This window comes from Arachis ipaensis, chromosome B9, assembly GCF_059453495.1.
Source record: "Arachis ipaensis isolate K30076 ecotype BB chromosome B9, ASM5945349v1, whole genome shotgun sequence".
Classification (NCBI taxonomy): domain Eukaryota; kingdom Viridiplantae; phylum Streptophyta; class Magnoliopsida; order Fabales; family Fabaceae; genus Arachis; species Arachis ipaensis.
The window spans coordinates 28,132,150-28,154,867 of record NC_142444.1 but is presented as its reverse complement, the minus strand read 5'-3'; the positions used below and the strand labels follow the sequence as shown (position 1 = coordinate 28,154,867).

Here is a 22,718-nt window from a genome sequence, read left to right as displayed (position 1 = left end):
TCATCTATGCTGAACCAGGTTAGTTTTTCATACTTTTCCAAACCAGATACATCAACTAAACATGGCCTTCGGCCCACCTCATGATCAACCACGGCTCTAGGCCCAAACAACCCAAACAACAACCAATCACCACAGTCCAACAGAGTCTCAGTCGCAAACACAAATAGAAAAGTTCAAGCACAAACAAATAGTTACTGTAAGTAGAACAATTAGCAGATAATCACAAGTAATCACAAAGGCAAACCAAGTACAATATGCACACCCAAACAATGTCACATAGATGCATATGATGAATGCCTGTCCTAGTGGCTGATGATATCATCCGTCGGTTATAAAGCCAACCCGACAAGTCCTGGTAGCTAACCATTGGACTCTCCCTCTATCGTGCATCCCCAACTCGAGTTATTCACAATCATAATCATAATTCACATCTAACACCCTCACTGGTGTTTATTCATGGGGACGAGCTCATCTGAAATTTACAGTGTCCAGCCACACTTACGACATAGGGTCAGCAGAGTATTGAGTCTCAACCTAGAGCACGTGGTGGCTAGCCACTGCTTTCACCCAGGAAAACTCGTATCTCAGATAATTGGAAGTGCAACAATCACTTTATCAGCTTAAAATCATTCATATTCATACTCAGCCATCCGGCTCATAACATATTCCACAATCAGTCATAATTCATTATCATATACAGCCATTCCGGCTCATAACATAAAAGCACTTCCACCATCCAACATCGTCAAACTCATAAAATCATCATTCAAGTCATAAATCACTTTTTCTCAATTCTAATTTTTGCACTGATGCGAGTTTTTCTTAAAATAATATTTTAAAACGATTAGTTTTATTTTGACGAGTCGACTTCGAACCCCGAAGTAAAATAAATGGTAATATAATTTTATTATTATGTTATTTATTTATTTTACTTGCTCTAATTATATTGAAGCCTAGATAATAATACTGATTTTATTATTATCAAGTCCGATGTTTACCGATAAAAACTTAATTATTGGTATTTCTGGATGAGCTTAGAGTTATTAAAGCTCCATCAAACATCTTTTAATTCCTAAGTTACTAATGTCATTTATGTTAGTAACTTATACATATTTAACTTATTATTATTATTATTATTATTATTATTATTATTATTATTATTATTACCGAAAAAAAAAGAAACAAAAGAAGGGATAGAAACGTGAATTACATCAAGCAATGTTATCCCATTAATGATTAACATGCATTTCTTCTAATTCAATATGACCGAACCGGAGAAAGAAAGAAAGGAGAAATTTCAATCCAAAATCACCTAGTAATATAACATTGACACATAATCCTTTAATTGCCAACTCACCCTTCCATTAAGATCAAAAACACTTTCCTTAATCTGTTAAACATATTGCATGAAGAAAGGGTAAAGTGACCGAGAGCTTTCATCAAAGAAACCGTAACCCTCCACCACTTCCTTCCTTTGATTTTACTTAATCCATAATCCCAATTAAAAATCTAATCCGATAAAAGTGTTCGTATCTTCCTCCTCTACGTGTTGGCGTTATTTTTGTCCGGTGGAAGTCGACGGTAACGTAGCTCCTCTATCCCTTGAGTTTGGCCAACTGGAGTTCTAGGAGGTACGGAGGATTCCGGACGTTTTTCCCTTCAGCAGCTCGGTCAGAAGGCTTCCCCGAAGCTTCGCATATTTTGATTTCGTACGAAGGTAGGGTTTTGGTAAATTTTCATCGGTTAAATTGATATTTGATAAGTGAATTGATGTCGTAATTACTAGTCGGTTGAATTTATATCGATATTTGTGATAAGTTTGAGGTTTGGACGGTTTAAGTGCAGCCAGGAATTGAGTTATTCTGATGATTGTGATTTCTGGATTACGGTAGGATAATTTGAAAATGTTAAAAGTTGCCGGTTTGGTTTATTGAAAATGATTTGAAAAGAGTGTGGAAAATGGTTTGGATGGAACCCGAGAAGGGTGGCAGAGTCCGGATTTTAGGGGAGGTGCCGCCGAAATTTTGCTATAAACCTTAAGAATTGATTTGAAATTTATTTAGAAGAAAAAGATTTGGATTTGAGAAATGGTATTATTTGATTTTTGATTTATTAAAAAAAAAGAATTATTTTATATTTTTAAATTATTTAAGAAAAGTACTATGTTTAAATTTGATTTGAAAATGAAAAGGGGCTGAAGTTTTGAATTTTAAAAGAAAGAGAGAAGACAAACCGGCACGTGTGATTATGAAATAATTAAAAGGTCACAAGAGGGTGACGGAGAGTAAATAGTTATAGTGTCACTGTGAAAAGTTAAGCCGTGGGCTTGATGTGTGAGTAATTGTACGGGAATCCCGTGTATATGGAATGGCTTCCAGGAGAAAGTGGCACATGCTTCAGCTGGAGAATCAGCGCCTGCAAGTACTTGCAGAGGTCATGTTTGGCATACTTCAGCTGGAGAATCAGCGCCTGCAAGAAGTAGAAACTTGCAGAGGTTATGCCGCTGGAATGCCTTATCTGACTTGCGAGTCGGGTTGCGTCGGGTGCGAGTCGAAACCGACAAATGAGCTCATTACCTGCGATAGGAATAGACATGCATCATCCTTGTTGTGCGTTTGAATTTTATTTGATATGGTGAAATTATCTGTGATTGCCTTCCTGTGTTTATGCATTCCTCACTGTTACTCTGAATTGTGGTAATTAGATGCTTCTCTGTAATTCTTGTATAGTTCATTGTGAATTACTTGAATTGTGGTAACCCTGACTAAACTAACTACCCTCGACCCTACTAAGAACCCCCCAGTTCTTACCCCTTCTCTTCCTCCCCTTCAGATGGAGACCGGAGTTATATTTTACGAGATGGACCCTCCCTATATATACGAGGATATTGTACAGCATAGGTTTTATGTAGTAGCTGCGGAGATTAGGACTCGTATGTACATTCTGCGTGATCATCCTTTCCGTCACCCGATTGACACTCCACAGTTTAACCCCGACATGCCCTATGAGTTCCCACTGCAGTGGCTCCACCCAGATGCTCCCTTTCACCCGTTTCATGAGGGGCCGATGCCTCACCAGCATCCCGATCAGCCTGCGGATCAGGCGGACCCTGAGCCTGAGCCCATAGAGGAGCATTTTCCAGAGCCTGTACCGGAGGAGGACATCCCAGTGGAGCAGATCTCAGTATCTTCATCCGAGCCATCTTCTGAGGAGCCACTTATCGCCTCTATTAGTGGACCGGCGAGTGCTGGTCAGACCAGTAGCACGAGTGCCAGCGCCCCTCCTGAGATTATAGAGATTTCCGATGACGAGGACGAGGACCCTGAGGAGTGTTCTGATGTGGTTGTGATCTCCTCTGACGATGATACCTGAGGCCTGGGAGCTGCGGTTGTGCCTTTTGATAGTTTTTTGTATCAGCCTAGCTTTTGTGTTAATCTCTCACTTTTGGTTAGACTCACAAAGAGAGTAGGGTGTACATAGTAGACTAGGCTAGTTCAGGTGCCAGTTTAGGGGTTTTCTATATGGACCAGGGCCCGGAGTGTTGGATTGTACATAGTAGTATTTCTAAAGGGTTGTATGCTAACTCAGGATATATATATACATATATGTACGACAGTACCTGTGTGCTTATGCTTGTGTATGTTTAATTAGTTGTCCTTGCAAGTTTTCTTATAAAAGTTTATCCAAAACTCGATAGTACGCTAACCCGATTACAGGCTTAATAATACATAGTAAAGGTTTCATGTGAACAAGTTGGTGACACTTGATTTCTGGTATGATCATGACTTACTGGGAATTGGGTCGTTACAACTTGGTATCAGAGCAGTTCGTTCCTATTAAAGCCTGGGAATATGGACTGAATCATGCTTCATTGCATTCTCTGAGTTGTGTCTCATGCATATAGAATATCGTTGTGATATGAATTGCATGACTGTCGCTGTGTTTCTATTTTAGAGACTATTCACACTTTGCCTGAAATGTTAAGACTGATCACCTTAATATTGCACGTTGGGTGTGAACAGGATCTTGATGGCTGCACGGGGACGAGGACGTGGTAGGCGTGGTGCGAATCCTGTAGAAGAATCGACGAGGGGTGCAGATGCTTTTATAGCTACAATGAACACCATGGCTGAGGCTGTGCGTGAAACGGCAACTGCTACTACGCGAGCAATTGACCGTTTAGGGGAGAGGAACGGAGATCGTAACGGAGGACGCAATGGTGAGCGTGGTGGAGACGGTAATGATAATGAAGGTGCTGGAAACCACGATAACCCTATGACACTGGCAACCTTTCTGAAAGTAAATCCGCCCAAGTTTAAGGGGACGCTTGTTGCAACTGAAGCTGACAATTGGTTCCGTGGTATCGAGAAGTCATTGCGAGCGCAACATGTACCAGAAAGACAGTACGTGAAATTTGTGACCTATATGCTGGAGGGAGAAGCTGAACACTGGTGGCATGGAGTGCAACGCTTGTTAAGGCAGGTGGTGGAAGAGATTGACTGGGATACTTTTAAGGAGGAATTTTACAAAAAGTACTTCCCTAGAACTGTTCGTGATGCTAAAGAAATGGAACTGATGCAGTTGACGCAGGGGAATATGTCAGTAGCAGAATATACTCGGAAATTTGAGGATTTGTGCCGATTCTCTAAGATCTGTCAGGGAAACCCAGATGATTTTGAAGAATGGAAGTGTTTAAAGTACGAAGGAGGACTTCGCGATGAGCTGATGCATTCATTAGTCCCGCTGGAGATACGGAATTTCGCAGAGCTTGTCAATAAGAGTCAGCTGATGGAAGATTGTGAACATAAGATGGCAGCGTCAAGGATGGGACACCCAAGCCTACCGCCAAGAAACTTTAATAATTTTCATAGGCATGCGATACAGCAGAAAGTTAATTTTAAGGTACCAGGAGTACCTATGCGAGGGAACCAACAAGTTAGAAACTTCCCTACGCGCTCTACAACTGGGAATGGAAATAGGCCAAGGCAGGATACCGGTAAGCAACCTCAGCGGCAGAGTCAGGAGGGCCCAACGTGTAGGTAATGTGGAAAGAATCACCCTGGTAGGCCTTGTTATCTTGGACTGAGAGTCTGCTATAACTGTGGTGAACCGGGGCATATAGCAAGCAATTGTCCAGAAAAGTTGGTACAAGGAATAGCTAAATCGCAACAGCCAGGAAGGGTATTTACAATGACTGCTGAAGATGCCCGTACTCGGACTCCCTGACCTAAGGTCAGTATTGTGTTAAGATTCGCTTCTTAACTGCACTTTATGATTCTGGTACGTCGCATTCTTGTATTTCTTTAACTGTTATACGTAAGTTGAGACGAGATGAAGAAGCACAACACACCTGAGCACTAGAAAATAAGATAAGAACCATTTACTCGCACCTGTTTACAGGTAAAGGAAATTTTGAGGGCAAAATTTTCTTTTAGGAGGGTAGGATGTAACAATTCTAATTTTTGCACTGATGCGAGTTTTTCTTAAAATAATATTTTAAAACGATTAGTTTTATTTTGACGAGTCGACTTCGAACCCCGAAGTAAAATAAATGGTAATATAATTTTATTATTATGTTATTTATTTATTTTACTTGCTCTAATTATATTGAAGCCTAGATAATAATACTGATTTTATTATTATCAAGTCCGATGTTTACCGATAAAAACTTAATTATTGGTATTTCTGGATGAGTTTAGAGTTATTAAAGCTCCATCAAACATCTTTTAATTCATAAGTTACTAATGTCATTTATGTTAGTAACTTATACATATTTAACTTATTATTATTATTATTATTATTATTATTATTATTATTATTATTATTATTATTACCGAAAAAAAAAAGAAACAAAAGAAGGGATAGAAACGTGAATTACATCAAGCAATGTTATCCCATTAATGATTAACATGCATTTCTTCTAATTCAATATGACCGAACCGGAGAAAGAAAGAAAGGAGAAATTTCAATCCAAAATCACCTAGTAATATAACATTGACACATAATCCTTTAATTGCCAACTCACCCTTCCATTAAGATCAAAAACACTTTCCTTAATCTGTTAAACATATTGCATGAAGAAAGGGTAAAGTGACCGAGAGCTTTCATCAAAGAAACTATAACCCTCCACCACTTCCTTCCTTTGATTTTACTTAATCCATAATCCCAATTAAAAATCTAATCCGATAAAAGTGTTCGTATCTTCCTCCTCTACGTGTTGGCGTTATTTTTGTTCGGTGGAAGTCGACGGTAACGTAGCTCCTCTACCCCTTGAGTTTGGCCAACTGGAGTTCTAGGAAGTACGGAGGATTCCGGACATTTTTTCCTTCAGCAGCTCGGTCAGAAGGCTTCCCCGAAGCTTCGCATATTTTGATTTCGTACGAAGGTAGGGTTTTGGTAAATTTTCATCGGTTAAATTGATATTTGATAAGTGAATTGATGTCGTAATTACTTGTCGGTTGAATTTATATCGATATTTGTGATAAGTTTGAGGTTTGGAGGGTTTAAGTGCAGCCAGGAATTGAGTTATTCTGATGATTGTGATTTCTGGATTACGGTAGGATAATTTGAAAATGTTAAAAGTTGCCGGTTTGGTTTATTGAAAATGATTTGAAAAGAGTGTGGAAAATGGTTTGGATGGAACCCGAGAAGGGTGGCAGAGTCCGGATTTTAGGGGAGGTGCCGCCGAAATTTTGCTATAAACCTTAAGAATTGATTTGAAATTTATTTAGAAGAAAAAGATTTGGATTTGAGAAATGGTATTATTTGATTTTTGATTTATTTAAAAAAAAAAGAATTATTTTATATTTTTAAATTATTTAAGAAAAGTACTATGTTTAAATTTGATTTGAAAATGAAAAGGGGCTGAAGTTTTGAATTTTAAAAGAAAGAGAGAAGACAAACCGGCACGTGTGATTATGAAATAATTAAAAGGTCACAAGAGGGTGACGGAGAGTAAATAGTTATAGTGTCACTGTGAAAAGTTAAGCCGTGGGCTTGATGTGTGAGTAATTGTACGGGAATCCCGTGTATATGGAATGGCTTCTAGGAGAAAGTGGCACATGCTTCAGGTGGAGAATCAGCGCCTGCAAGTACTTGCAGAGGTCATGTTCAGCATACTTCAACTGGAGAATCAGCGCCTGCAAGAAGTAGAAACTTGCAGAGGTTATGCCGCTGGAATGCCTTATCTGACTTGCGAGTCGGGTTGCGTCGGGTGCGGGTTGAAACCGACAAATGAGCTCATTACCTGCGATAGGAATAGACATGCATCATCCTTGTTGTGCGTTTGCATTTTATTTGATATGGTGAAATTATCTGTGATTGCCTTCCTGTGTTTATGCATTCCTCACTGTTACTCTGAATTGTGGTAATTAGATGCTTCTCTGTAATTCTTGTATAGTTCATTGTGAATTACTTGAATTGTGGTAACCCTGACTAAACTAACTACCCTCGACCCTACTAAGAACCCCCCAGTTCTTACCCCTTCTCTTCCTCCCCTTCAGATGGAGACCGGAGTTATATTTTACGAGATGGACCCTCCCTATATATACGAGGATATTGTACAGCATAGGTTTTATGTAGTAGCTGCGGAGATTAGGACTCGTATGTACATTCTGCGTGATCATCCTTTCCGTCACCCGATTGACACTCCACAGTTTAACCCCGACATGCCCTATGAGTTCCCACTGCAGTGGCTCCACCCAGATGCTCCCTTTCACCCGTTTCATGAGGGGCCGATGCCTCACCAGCATCCCGATCAGCCTGCGGATCAGGCGGACCCTGAGCCTGAGCCCATAGAGGAGCATTTTCCAGAGCCTGTACCGGAGGAGGACATCCCAGTGGAGCAGATCTCAGTATCTTCATCCGAGCCATCTTCTGAGGAGCCATTTATCGCCTCTATTAGTGGACCGGCGAGTGCTGGTCAGACCAGTAGCACGAGTGCCAGCGCCCCTCCTGAGATTATAGAGATTTCCGATGACGAGGACGAGGACCCTGAGGAGTGTTCTGATGTGGTTGTGATCTCCTCTGACGATGATACCTGAGGCCTGGGAGCTGCGGTTGTGCCTTTTGATAGTTTTTTGTATCAGCCTAGCTTTTGTGTTAATCTCTCACTTTTGGTTAGACTCACAGAGAGAGTAGGGTGTACATAGTAGACTAGACTAGTTCAGGTGCCAGTTTAGGGGTTTTCTATATGGACCAGGGCCCGGAGTGTTGGATTGTACATAGTAGTATTTCTAAAGGGTTGTATGCTAACTCAGGATATATATATATATATATATATATATATATATATATATATATATATATATATATATATATATATATATATATATATATACGACAGTACCTGTGTGCTTATTCTTGTGTATGTTTAATTAGTTGTCCTTGCAAGTTTTCTTATAAAAGTTTATCCAAAACTCGATAGTACGCTAACCCGATTACAGGCTTAATAATACATAGTAAAGGTTTCATGTGAACAAGTTGGTGACACTTGATTTCTGGTATGATCATGACTTACTGGGAATTGGGTCGTTACAAATTTACTTTGAAATCGAAATTCACTTCTTTCCAGCCTTGGCTTTAAAAATTCCCATTTCACAAATCTTTTCAGGCTCATAGCCACTTTTCCTCAAATGTAACTTTCTCTTTTCTAAAACAAAGTCACTTTCAGCATCATATTTCCAAAATTCCAAAACCAGGCCAAATTAAAATCTACTTTGAAGGATTCAAAATCATTCATCCTAATATAGGATTCGATAATAAAATTTCTCAGCCGAGTCTTAAGACTTTAGGGAATGACAACCTATCTCAATTTCTTAAAAATTCATTAAAATTCTTAAAATCATAGATCCTTAGTTTAAGCAAATAAAAACAGCATTTATTATAAAAATCGGATCATATAAAGTCACAAATCCCAACCCAATCCAAAGTCAATTCACTTAAAATGGAACTGATTCATTTAAATTAAAACCACTTTCGGGTTCCTCCTTAAACCAATTCTCTGACTTCTTCCAAAATGTCACAAACGTAATTATTCAGTCAAAGTCCAATTTCCTTTAAAATCACTAAAAGCTCCTTTGAACGAAATCTTTAAGTCTAACCAAAAGCAAAAGTCCTTTTTATATTAAAACCAATATTAGAACATAATACTTTCCTTCAGTGATTTAAATGGTAATATAATTCATTTCTAAATAAATCGAACTCAAGGCAAATAGTTTACTTAAATAAATTAAGCCCGAAAACATAAATATTTTCTTAATAAATCAAATAATACAATTTCTCAAATCCAAACCTTTCTAAATAACTTCCCAAACAAAGTCTAGTAATTTTATAGAAATTTCGATAGCACCTCCCCTAAAACTTGGACTTTGCCACTCGGTTCGGGTCCCAACTAAACCATTCCACAATCCTTTTCAACAGTCTAAAATCCAAACCAGTTCAAACACAAGCTAAATCCAACAGTCATCTCATCTTCATATCTCAGGGAAACCGTTTCAAAATCAAATCATTATCAACCGATTAAACTCATTTCCAAAACTTTAAAGAAACAATTCAGCAACAATTCATTTATGAAAACCAAACAATAATCTAATCGAAACATATAATCATATTCATCCAAAGCAGTCAAATAACACATAAGACCGGTACAATCACTAAAAGTATATAATTCTCACACCAGTATCCATTTATAACAATTCCAGATATAAAATAGCTTTTTAGAAAAGCCCCTACCTCAATACGCAAAACCATAATCCAAACGCCTTAGAGTTCTTTTTGCCTCAACCCAAACTGATGGCAACCAAAACCTCGGCTCCACTCGCTCTCTCAAGAGCAGAAACAGCTTCAAATGCCACAAGTAAACTCAGATTCTAACTCCTAGAACCATTAAAATCGCAAACACTTTATTACACGGAACAGAACACTAACGCAGGGCTTTCGAAACAGAAATACTTACTGAAATAGCGAAACGAAATAGCGGCGGGTTTTGAACCAGTTTGGCAGTGGCCCCGGCAGCCACCTCAAGCGGCAGCAGCGACCGAACTCTGGCGATGAAGACTGAAACCCACATACAGAGATAATAAAGCTTCCGGAATCTTAAACAAATGAAAATCAAACTCAAAAACCAATTGTATTTTTGTGAAAATAAATATTCTGCTGTTTGGTATGATGTTTTCATTTATTTTGCAGTGTCTCTTGATGCCAAAAGGGGGAGAAAATGGCTGAAAATTGAAATTGAAGACAAGGGACGAAATCCTTTTGTGGATTCATGATCACCCTTGATTCAATATTTTGTTGTGGTAATATATATGATAACGCATCTGTTCTATTTGAGTAAACATGATTGCTGCTGCTTGATGTTTGTGATTTATTTACCTTGGTAAAATGTTTGCTGTGTTTATGATGCATTTGATTTATTTGATGGTTGCTGTTTTGAATTTATTTTTGGCAGTTCCTTTAAGCTGAGAAATATGAAGTTTACTATGGTTTGAGATGATCATGAATGATTAGAAAACTTTCTTTTGTTATGATCAATCTGCCTTGTTTTGATTAGAAAATATTCAGGAAAAATCATGTTGTTTGCTTTTGTATGTTTGAGCAGAAAATCAAATTATTGATCATCCATTTCTGCTCATAAATCAAGCCATTCAACATTGCATATTGAATATGTTGAATAACATTGTTGCTTTAGGCTTGATAAAAATTGTTACAGGTATGAAGCTTCTCTTGGTAAAATAAGCATACATTAAGGGGGAGCCATGTGACAATTAGAAAGGGAGAGAAATTCAAATATTCAAAGGGAGTATTCTATACTTCAATCTTTAATTTCTTTCCATTTCAATTTTAATAATGTTTGTCATCAAGGGGGAGATTGTTGAGTTTGAAAAACTCTTATTTAATTTAATGATGATCAAACATTATTAATATAATTAATTGCAAAATTATTAACTTTATTTCTATTCATATATGCTAATTTAAATAATTTTGCTATGCAGCTTTTATGGTTGGGCCAAAAAATTGGCTAGCCCAACATGAATCCACACTCAGCCTTGATATTAATTTATTGTGATTATGATGGCTGAAATTATGATGCTAATTGGGCCAAAAATAAAAGAAATATATAGCAAGCCCAATTTGATTAAAAATATTCAGCATTGATATAAAATTATTTTTCATCCTTGTGGCTGAATATTTTGTTATGAGAATGGGCCAGTTTGGATTGTTTTTGCTACAAGACCCAATTATAATCTTTGCTAAATAGACCAAGGCTTGGTCCGAATTGATTAAGCAAGGGAAGCAAAGTTTTATGTTTCCAACGGATCCCACCTCAAGATTTGGTGGAATTCAAATTTCATAAAGTGAAGTTAATACTTACATTGGAAACATGAGAGAGAATAAAGCTATTGATTTGATTGCTAGCACTAAAGCTACACGCTAGTCAGCAAAGAGAAAGGGAAATTAATTCCCTTTTACTATCTATCTTCAATTCATTAATTGTTGTTCATTATTTCTCTTTCCTCTCTCTCATCTCACTTCTTCTCTTTCGGTCATATCATTACAGAGCAACCATGGAAGCTATAGCAAGCTACCATAGAGAAGAAGAAGCACGCCTAAAGACCATCGAAATGATGGCATGAAAAAAGCAAACAAAAAGTATGTAGTGGCTGAGATTATCACCAAGAATGGTAAGATTTGGTGAGGTAATCTCGGGCTCCTCATACCCAAAAAGAAGAAGAAGATCTCGGCCATCAGAGAAGAAGATCTTTGGAGGATGGCTTGTCTTTGATTTTGCTCAAATATCACAGGAAGTAGCTAGAGTGGCTACGTGATGGAAGAGGCAGAGATTGGAGCAGATGAAGCTATCATCATCATGAAGCAACAAGGGCCAGAAGTTTATCTTAGAGAGCAAGGAAGAGATAAAGGGCTCGAATTGATGAAGAGTGGTGACCAAGGAAGGACTAGAGGTAATTGCATGTTGGGTTTTGCATGGGTTATCTCTTCTCTCTCTCTGGCCGAACCGGTTCAAATTGAAGAAGAAGAAGATTGGCTTGGTTTGTTTGGTTTCAACCTTGGAGGGTTCTTCCTATAAGTAAGGGTGAACAGTTAGGGTTGATTCAAGGAGTGAGAGTGCAAAGCACAAGATTCTCAGAGCTACCTAAGCTAACAGAATTTCTTCTCCTTCAATGTTCTCTATTTTGTAATTTTTCTGTTTAATTTTGTCATGTCTTGAGTCTCATGGAAAAGGCAAACAGTGAGGTTTGTATGAAAAAGTCATAGAGCAGAAAAAGGCAGAGAGTGCAAAATTAAAAGAAAAGGCCATAGATGTCCTTAGAGTTCCTTTGTACATCTGTGTTGTGTTTCATGATTCTGTGGGAATCCCCTTGTAAGTTGAGTTAGCACTTTACAGTTGAAAGCTTGGCTGCAACCAAGTCAAGTTCAGTTTGGGTTTAGATTCTGGACTTGTCCCGGATAGGAAAGGTAGTTCCTAGGGAGAATTGGTGTTTGTAATCAAGGATGATTATAGTGAAATTCCATCATTGTTGTGATGGAGACTGGATGTAGGCTGCACTGCACTTAGCAGCTAAACCAGGATATATCTGGGTGTAATATTCTCTTTCTTCTACTCCATTTCTGTTTCTGCTGCAACAGGAGATAAAACCAAAAATATCTCGTGCTGATTGACGAGACAAAAAGAAAATTCTCGTGGCTGGGGACGAGACAAAATAAAAAGTCTCGTGGCCAGTGACGAGATAAAAAGACAAAAAATCTCCTGAAGTTATTTAAAAGATCAGCAAGTGTTACTGAGCAAAAAGGGGGCTAAGATTCAACCTCCCTTCTCTTAGCCACTGAAAACCATCAATTGGTATATGAGCTTGGTCTCAAAGAGATCAAGCTTTGCAGCTTGGAGAAAAGATCCAAATGGCAGAAAGCAGTGGCTCTAATCTGGTATCCTACAACCTTACAGAAGGACAGTCAAGCAACAGACCGCCTCTTTTCAATGGAAAAAACTATACCTATTGGAAAGAGAGAATGAAAATCTTTGTGCAAGCAGTAGACTACAGACTCTGGAAGATCATTCTGGAAGGTCCTCAATTTCCAACTAATACAAGTGCTGAAGGAGTGGTCACTCTTAAACCAGAAGGAAGCTGGACTGAGGAAGATAGGAAGAAAGTGGAGCTAAATGCCAAGGCTGTTAACTTGCTCAACTGTGCTATCAGCTTCGAGGAATACCAATGGGTATCACGATGCACAACGGCAAAGGAAATCTGGGACAAACTGCAAATCACTCATGAAGGAACCACCATTTAAAGAAGACTCGTACAAATATGTTGAATAGAGAATATGAAATGTTTGCAATGAAGGAAGGAGAGTCCATTGATGAACTGTTTGAACAATTCAACATCATCATTGTTGGCTTAGATGCTCTGGGAATTACGTATCCTGATTCTGTGCTTGTGAGGAGAGTGCTGAGATGTCTCACAAAAGAGTGGAAAACAAAAGCTTTAATTATTTCTGAGAGCAGTAGCTTAGATTCCATGACATGTGATGATTTGAGAGGAAACCTTCTTGCTTTTGAAAACACTTATTTGAAAAAAGATTCAAAAAAGAAAGGAATCACTTTTTCTTCTGTAACTAACCCTCTGGATGATGAATCCAGTGATAACTCTTCTGAAAATGAGTTTGTGTTGTTTGCCAAAAAATTCAGGAAAATGGTAAAGCTCAAAGGCAAAGGCAGCAGCTCAAGGAAAATGAAGAAAGACCTTAGCAAAGTAACTTGTTACAACTGCAAGGAAATGGGGCATTTCAAATCTGATTGTCCCAAGTTGAAGAAGGAGGAGAAGCCAAAAAGAGGAAAGAAGAAGGGACCGATGGCTTCATGGAAAGATTTGGAAAATGACTCAGATGATGATGATGAGGAATCCGAGACCAAGTCACAACCATGTCTCATGGCAGATCACATAGATCAGGTAGTCTTTCATAACCCTAACACTGAAGATCTTCATCTTATGATAGACCACCTTTCTGGAAAAATAAGATGCTTCTTGCTGGAAAATCAAGAACTTGAACAACAAATCACCATTCTTAAAGCTGAAAACAGTTTTCTTAAAGAAAAAGTAAGGGAGGCCAAAACTGCTTGTGATCTTGTTGAAGAAAATAAGCAGTTAAAAGCCCAACTTAGGAGCTGTGAAAGTGATCATTCGGTTGTTGCATATGTTGATTGTTTTAGAAGGAATTAAGAGTTGCTTAAAGAGGTCAAAAGGCTTAAAGAAGACTTAGCCAAGTTCACACAAAGTTCTGAAAATCTGAATCAAATCTTGACTAGCCAAAAACCTCTTTATGATAAAGTTGGCTTGGGGTTTTATAAATCTGTTGAAAAATCTCATTTTGAGAATATTGCCTCATCTTCCAATGATACAAGATTTCAAAACCCAAGAAGCTTTAACAAAACAGCAACTCCAATATTTTGTATACTATGTAACCGAAATGGACACTTTTCCATACAATATTTTTTTGGTGAAAGGATGATAGGTGATAAAGTTTACAAGGTTGTTTTTTATTATAATGGCTTAGGACATAAGAGATGGTTTAACGTGAAAGGATCCAAGAAAATTTGAATACCTAAGGTCACTTGAGCTTGTTTTGTAGGTGTGCCTAGCATCCAAACAGAAGGAGAATATGTGGTATATAGACAGTGGATGCTCTAGGCATATGACCGGAAAGACAACCTTCTTCATAAATCTTGATGAATATGATGGAGGACTTGTCACTTTCGGTGATGATGCAAAAGGAAAAATAGTGGCTGTTGGAAAAGTTGGTAAAAATTTTTCATCTTGTATAAATGATGTCCTTCTTGTAAATGGTCTGAAACATAATTTACTTAGTGTTAGTCAATTGTGTGATTTGGGTTTTGAAGTTATTTTTAGGAAATTTGTATGTTTGGTTGTTTGTGAGAAAACTGGGGATATTTTATTTGAAGTAAAAAGATGCAATAATGTGTATGGATTGACTCTTGAGGACTTGAAAGAACAAAATGTGACATGTTTTACATCTCTTGAATCTGAAAAATGGCTATGGTATAGAAAGTTGGGTCATGCAAGCATGTACCAAATTTCTAAGCTAGTCAAGAAAAATTTGGTTAGAGGAATTCCAAATATCAAATTTGATAAGGATCTCACTTGTGATGCTTGCCAATTGGACAAACAAGTGAAATCTTCTTTTAAGCCTAAAGATGGAATTTCAACCAAAAGGCCATTAGAGATGTTACACATTGATCTTTTTGGTCCAACAAGAACTCAAAGTTTAGGAGGTAAACACTATGGTCTTGTGGTGGTAGATGATTATTCTAGATTTGGTTAGGTACTTTTCCTTGCTCATAAAAATGATGCTTTTCATGCCTTCTCCACTCTTTGCAAGAAGATTCAAAATGAAAAAGATTTAAAAATTGCCCATTTGAGAAGTGATCACGGAAGAGAATTTGAAAACCAAGATTTTAAAAAATTCTGTGATGACTTAGGAATTTCTCATAACTTTTCATGCCTTAGAACACCTCAACAAAATGGGGTGGTTGAGAGAAGGAATAGAAGCCTTCAAGAGATGACTAGGGCCATGCTTTGTGAAAATGAGATCCCTAAATTTTTATGGGCTGAAGCTGTGAATACAGCTTGTTACATTTTGAATAGGACAATCATTAGAAAAGAGTTGAAGAAAACCCCTTATGAGCTATGGAAAGGAACCCCTCCAAATCTTAAGTACTTTTTTGGATGCAAATGCTTTGTACTTAACAATAAAGAAAACCTTGGAAAATTTAATCCAAAATCCTATGAAGGAATGTTTGTTGGATATTCCACCACAAGCAAAGCATATAGAGTTTATCTCAAAGAGCATAGAACCATAGAGGAATCCATACATGTTACTTTTTGTGATTCTAATTTATTTCCCAGTACTGTGATAGATAATGATTCAGATTGTGAAGAAGCTGGAACAAGTAAAGAAAATCCCAAATCTGCTCAAAATGAAGAATCTGTCAGTCCAGTTTTGTCTCGTCAGATTGAAGGAGATATTTCCGTTTTGTCTCCTGAGTAGACACGAGAAACTGAAACAGTGAGACTACCAGAAACTCATCAAAGCTCAACACCACTCTAGAAGCCTAGAGAATGGAAGTCTATGAGGGGTTATCCTCATGGTTTTATAATTGATGATCCCTCTCAAGGAGTAACAACAAGATCCTCCACCAAAAGGCAATCCGAACCAAGCAATTTTGCCCTCTTGTCACAAATAGAGCCTAACAATGTCAAACAAGCTCTTGAACATCCTTCATGGGTCAAAGCCATGCAAGAAGAGCTTGCTCAATTCAACAAGAATGAGGTTTGGACACCAGTACCCCATCCGGATGGTAAGAAAGTTACGGGTACTAAGTGGGTATTTAAAAATAAACTTTGTGAGGATAGACAAGTTGTTCGTAACAAGGCTAGGTTAGTGGCCCAAGGTTACGATCAAGAAGAGGGTATAGATTTTGATGAGTCTTTTGCTCCGGTAGCTAGAATGGAAGCAATTAGGTTGCTTCTTACCTATGCTGCCTATAAAGGTTTCAAAATATTTCAAATGGATGTTAAATGTGCTTTCCTTAATGGCTTTATTGATAGAGAAGTGTATGTGGCACAACCCCCCAGTTTCAAACATAAAGATTTCCCAAATCATGTTTTTAAACTATCTAAGGCTCTTTATGGTCTTAGACAAGCTCCAAGAGCTTGGTATGAAAGACTTAGTGCCTTCTTGTTGGAAAATCAATTTCAAAGGGGTACCACTGACATTACTCTATTTATTAAAGCATCTAATGATGATATTCTCCTAGTTCAAGTTTATGTTGATGACATTGTGTTTGGATCGGCCAATGAGTCCTTGTGTGAAGAGTTTGGAAAACTCATGACTAGTGAGTTTGAGATGAGTTTAATGGGAGAGCTTACTTTCTTTCTTGGCCTCCAAATTAAACAAACTCCTAGTGGTACCTTTATTCACCAAGGAAAGTATGCAAAAGAACTTATCAAAAAGTTTGGCCTAGAAAATTCCAAACTAATGAGTACACCAATGCATCCTAACACAAAACTTGAAAAGGATGATGATGGCCAAGATGTGGATGAAACAAGGTATAGAGGAATGATAGGTTCACTTATGTACCTTACCTCCTCTAGACCGGATATTGTCCAAAGTGTGGGTGTATGCTCAAGGTTTCAATCTCACCCAAAAGAATCCCATCTTTTGGCTGTTAAGCGCATCATTAGATACATTAAGGGGACTTGTGATTATGGGTTGTGGTATCCTAAATCTGATGACTTTTGTGCAGTAGGATTTTGTGATGCAGATTATGCGGGAGATAGAGTGGATAGACGGAGTACATCCGGCATGTGTTGCTTCCTTGGAAGCTCACTTAACGTGTGATCAAGCAAAAAGCAAGCCACAGTGGCTCTATCCACGGCTGAAGCTAAATATATTTCTGCATCTGCATGTTGTTCACAATTAATTTGGTTAAAAACGCAGTTGGAAGATTACAAATTAAAGATCAATAGTATACCCTTATTTTATGATAATATGAGTGCTATAAACATTTCAAAAAATCATGTTCTACACTCAAGAACCAAGCACATTGAGATAAAATATCATTTCATTAGAGAACATGTGCAAAAGGGTACTATTGATATTCAATTTGTAAAATCTGAAGACCAACTTGCTGATATTTTTACAAAACCCCTCTGTGAAGACAGATTCTACATATTGAGAAAAAGTTTGGGAATGTTTGATTTAAGTTCTATTGATAACTTGTGAAATATTGATTCTGCTCAGTTTTGTCTCGTAGGAATGGACGAGATAAAAATAAAAGTGTTGGAAGGGCTGTGATTAAGGGGGAGACAGCGCCAAAATTAATTCTCATGGGCCCCACCAAATTTTCTTGACCCCTCTCTAACCCGTTCCTCATTTTTTTTGGAAGTTGTCAAATCAAATCTTTATCATTTCCTCATCCCTTGATTCTAGGAACTATTTTCACTTGTCTTGAATTATTATGGACTGCATTGCTTTTTCCTCATTTTTTGCAGGGTCCCTCCTTGATGACAAAAGGGGGAGGAGAAGAGAAAAAAAAGGCTGAATTGAAAATTGAAACTGTTATGTTTCATTGTTTTGTTGCACTGTTTTGCAGACCTGTTTTGATCGGTTTTATACTCTGATCTGGCTCTGTTTTAAGCACTTTATGGATTAATTTTGACTTGAGCTTTGATTGTCATTGATAAATTTATTTGCTCAAATGCATGTGTGATATGGAATTTTATTAAGGTGTTTGAAAAATATTTTCTTGTGAAAATATGATTCAGTCTTAAAGGATCCAAATCCTTGAAATTTTCATCTTTTAGGAATCATTTGGAGCTTGTACACAGTTTTTGCTGTCTTGTTTTGGTATTATACTTGGATACTCTGGATCATTGTATTTTTGTGAAGATAAATATTCTGCTGTTTGGTATGATGTTTTCATTTATTTTGCAGTCCCCTTGATGCCAAAAGGGGGAGAAAATGGCTGAAAATTGAAATTGAAGACAAGGGATGAAATCCTTTTGTGGATTCTTGATCACCCTTGATTCAATATTTTGTTGTGGTAATATATATTATAATGTATCTGTTCTATTTGAGTAAACATGATTGCTGCTGCTTGATGTTTGTGATTTATTTACCTTGGTAAAATGTTTGCTGTGTTTATGATGCATTTGATTTATTTGATGGTTGCTGTTTTGAATTTATTTTTGGCAGTTTTTTTAAGCTGAGAAATATGAAGTTTACTATGGTTTGAGATGATCATGAATGATTAGAAAACTTTCTTTTGTTATGATCAATCTGCCTTGTTTTGATTAGAAAATATTCAGGAAAAATCATGCTGTTTGCTTTTGTATGTTTGAGCAGAAAATTAAATTATTGATAACAAATGATTTTTGATTATCATCCATTTCTGCTCATAAATCAAGCCATTCAACATTGCATATTGAATATGTTGAATAATATTGTTGCTTTAGCCTTGATAAAAATTATTACAAGTATGAAGCTTCTCTTGGTAAAATAAGCATACATTAAGGGGGAGCCATGTGACAATTAGAAAAGGGGAGAAATTCAAATATTCAAAGGGAGTATTCTATACTTCAATCTTTAATTTCTTTCCATTTCAATTTTAATAATGTTTGTCATCAAGGGAGAGATTGTTGAGTTTGGAAAACTCTTATTTAATTTAATGATGATCAAACATTATTAATATAATTAATTTCAAAATTATTAACTTGATTTCTATTCATATATGCTAATTTAAATAATTTTGCTATGCAGCTTTTGTGGTTGGGCCAAAAAATTGGCTAGCCCAACATGAATCCACACTCAGCCATGATATTAATTTATTGTGATTATGATGGCTGAAATTATGATGCTAATTGGGCCAAAAATAAAAGAAATATACAGCAAGCCCAATTTGATTAAAAATATTCAGCATTGATATAAAATTATTTTTCATCCTTGTGGCTGAATATTTTGTTATGAGAATGGGCCAGTTTGGATTGTTTTTGCTACAAGACCCAATTATAATCTTTGCTAAATAGACTAAGGCTTGGTCCGAATTCATTAAGCAAGGAAAGCAAAGTTCTATGTTTCCAATGGATCCCACCTCAAAATTTGGTGGAATTCAAATTTCATAAAGTGAAGTTAATACTTACATTGGAAACATGAGAGAGAATAAAGCTATTGATTTGATTGCAAGCACTAAAGCTACACGCTAGTCAGCAAAGAGAAAGGGAAATTAATTCACTTTTACTATCTATCTTCAATTCATTAATTGTTGTTCATTATTTCTCTTTCCTCTCTCTCATCTCACTTCTTCTCTTTCGGTCATATCATTACAGAGCAACCATGGAAGCTATAGCAAGCTACCATAGAGAAGAAGAAGCACGCCTAAAGACCATCGAAATGATGGCACGAAAAAGCAAACAAAAAGTATGTAGTGGCTGAGATTATCACCAAGAATGGTAAGATTTGGTGAGGTAATCTCGGACTCCTCATACCCAAAAAGAAGAAGAAAATCTCGGCCATCAGAGAAGAAGATCTTTGGAGGATGGCTTGTCTATGATTCTGCTCAAATATCACAAGAAGTAGCTGGACTGGCTACGTGATGGAAGAGGCAGAGATTGGAGCAGATGAAGCTATCATCATCATGAAGCATCAAGGGCCAGAAGTTCATCTTGGAGAGCAAGGAAGAGATGAGGGGCTCGGATTGATGAAGAGTGGTGACCAAGGAAGGACTAGAGGTAATTGCATGTTAGGTTTTGCATGGGTTATCTCTTCTCTCTCTCTCTGGTCGAACCGGTTTAAGTTGAAGAAGAAGAAGATTGGCTTGGTTTGTTTGGTTTCAACCTTGGAAGGTTCTTCCTATAAGTAAGGGTGAACAATTAGGGTTGATTCAAGGAGTGAGAGTGCAAAGCACAGGATTCTCAGAGCTACCTAAGCTAACAGAATTTCTTCTCCTTCAATGTTCTCTATTTTGTAATTTTTCTGTTTAATTTTGTCATGTCTTGAGTCTCATGAAAAAGGCAAACAGTGAGGTTTGTATGAAAAAGCCATAGAGCGGAAAAAGACAAAGAGTGCAAAATTAAAAGAAAAATCCATAGATGTCCTTAGAGTTCCTTTGTACATCTGTGTTGTGTTTCATGATTCTGTGGAAATCCCCTTGTAAGTTGGGTTAGCACTTTACAGTTGAAAGCTTGGCTGCGACCAAGTCAAGTTCAGTTTGGGTTTAGATTCTGGACTTGTCCCGGATAGGAAAGGTAGTTCCTAGGGAGAATTGGTGTTTGTAATCAAGGATGATTATAGTGAAATTCCATCATTGTTGTGATGGAGAATGGATGTAGGCTGCACTGTACTTAGCAGCTGAACCAGGATATATCTGGGTGTAATATTCTCTTTCTTCTACTCTATTTCTGTTTCTGCTGCAACAGGAGATAAAACCAAAAATATCTCGTGCTGATTGACGAGATAAAAAGAAAAGTCTCGTGGTTGGGGACGAGACAAAGTAAAAAGTCTCATGGCCAGTGACGAGATAAAAAGACAAAAAGTCTCCTGAAGTTATTTAAAAGATCAGCAAGTGTTACTGAGCAAAAAGGGGGCTAAGATTCAACCCCCCTTCTCTTAGCCACTGAAAACCATCAGAAATAATATAATTAATTTCTCTATTTTCCAAAACAGCTGTATTAATATATTAAAATATTAATTATTTAGTCCAAATCATATAAAATCCTTATTATTTCACAACTACCAACTTTATAATTTGAATATAGAAAACAATTCAATAATTGTAAAATTAGATAATAATCTTAATTTATTTCAAATTCAATTAATCGAAAATTGCTTTAATTTTCTTTAATAAAGAAATTTCTGAAATTAAAGCTACAAAAAAAAATGAATTTGAAATTAGCTCATGATAGTCCTTTTTCAAAAGTTCTGGGTCTTACATACATCCGATTATGACTTGTGGTATCTAAAATCTGATATTTTTTTTACAGTTGGTCATTGTGATGCAGATTTCACGGGAGATAGAGTAAATCATAGGAGCACAACTAGATTTGTTGCTTTCTTGGAAACTTCCTCGATCAATATTTGGTCAAGCAAAAAGGCAAGCTACAGTGGCTCTTTCAACAACTAAGGTTGAGTATATATAGCTGCATCATCATGTTGTTCACAATTTCTTTGGATAAAAACTCAACTAGCCAATTACAAGTTGAAGGCTGAAAACACATTCTTGTTGTGTGACAACATGAGTACCATTTACATTTTCAAAAATTTTATTTTGTAATCAAGAACAAAGCATATTGAAGTGAAATATCAGTCAATAAATGAGAATGTTAATAAAGGTAATATTGATATTCAATTTGTAAAGTCGGAAGAACAACTAGCTAATATTTTTATCAAGCCTTTGGCTGAGGACAGATTCTGCAAATTAAGAACTCTATTAGGCATCATTAGTGTTGAATCCTTGATTTAAATTTGCTAATATTTTGTTCTGAGGTTTTGTCTCGTAGGTCAATAAGAGACTTTTTGGGAAAGATGATGAGTGTTTCGAATTTTTCTAAGCGTGAAAAAAGGGATATGGACCAAGCCTAAAACTTTATTTTTGGTGTTTTTTTTTTCCTTAATATTAATTTTGGGAAAAAATAAGTTTCTTTCAATGAGTGGAACTTGTTATTATTTTATCATATATCTATATTTTTTTTGTCTTTTCTTAAAAACAGAACAACTTTCTGTGATCTTTGTAGTATAACCTTTTTCAAAAAATATTTTTCCTTTTTAAAAATTTTTTCTTTTTTGATATTTTCATTTGTTTTTCAAATTGTTTCAAGGTACAACCTTGGTTTTATCAATGCTTAAATAACAGTTTCATTTTCGTTTATGATCATATCTCTTGACCTCTCATATACATCAGTTCACCAACTTCTTGATAACTGCAAAACAACCTAAGGTTCTATATAAGGGTGAGAAAGAAAACTACTTCTAGGAGAGGCACCTTCATTCGAACCACCTTAGTATACCCCCTCATCTTTGAAATCTTCCTACTCAAACTCTTCCAACTACACATATTCACATTCACTTATATTCCTCAAAACTACCTTCACCCACAGAAACCAAAACCATAGTGCAGATGGAAACCA

The 22,718-nt window shown here is 36.8% G+C and overlaps 2 protein-coding genes across 2 annotated transcripts; both read left to right on the top strand.

Moving 5' to 3' along the window:
• Positions 1–2,832: 2,832 nt before the first annotated feature.
• On the top strand, positions 2,833–3,372 carry LOC148544111 (uncharacterized). The gene has a single exon (XM_088498131.1). It carries the CDS (start codon positions 2,833–2,835, stop codon positions 3,370–3,372), a length of 540 nt encoding a protein of 179 aa, XP_088354257.1.
• A 4,130-nt stretch (positions 3,373–7,502) lies between these two features.
• Positions 7,503–8,042, top strand: LOC148544110 (uncharacterized). The gene has a single exon (XM_088498132.1). It carries the CDS (start codon positions 7,503–7,505, stop codon positions 8,040–8,042), a length of 540 nt encoding a protein of 179 aa, XP_088354258.1.
• The last annotated feature ends 14,676 nt before the right edge of the window (positions 8,043–22,718 follow it).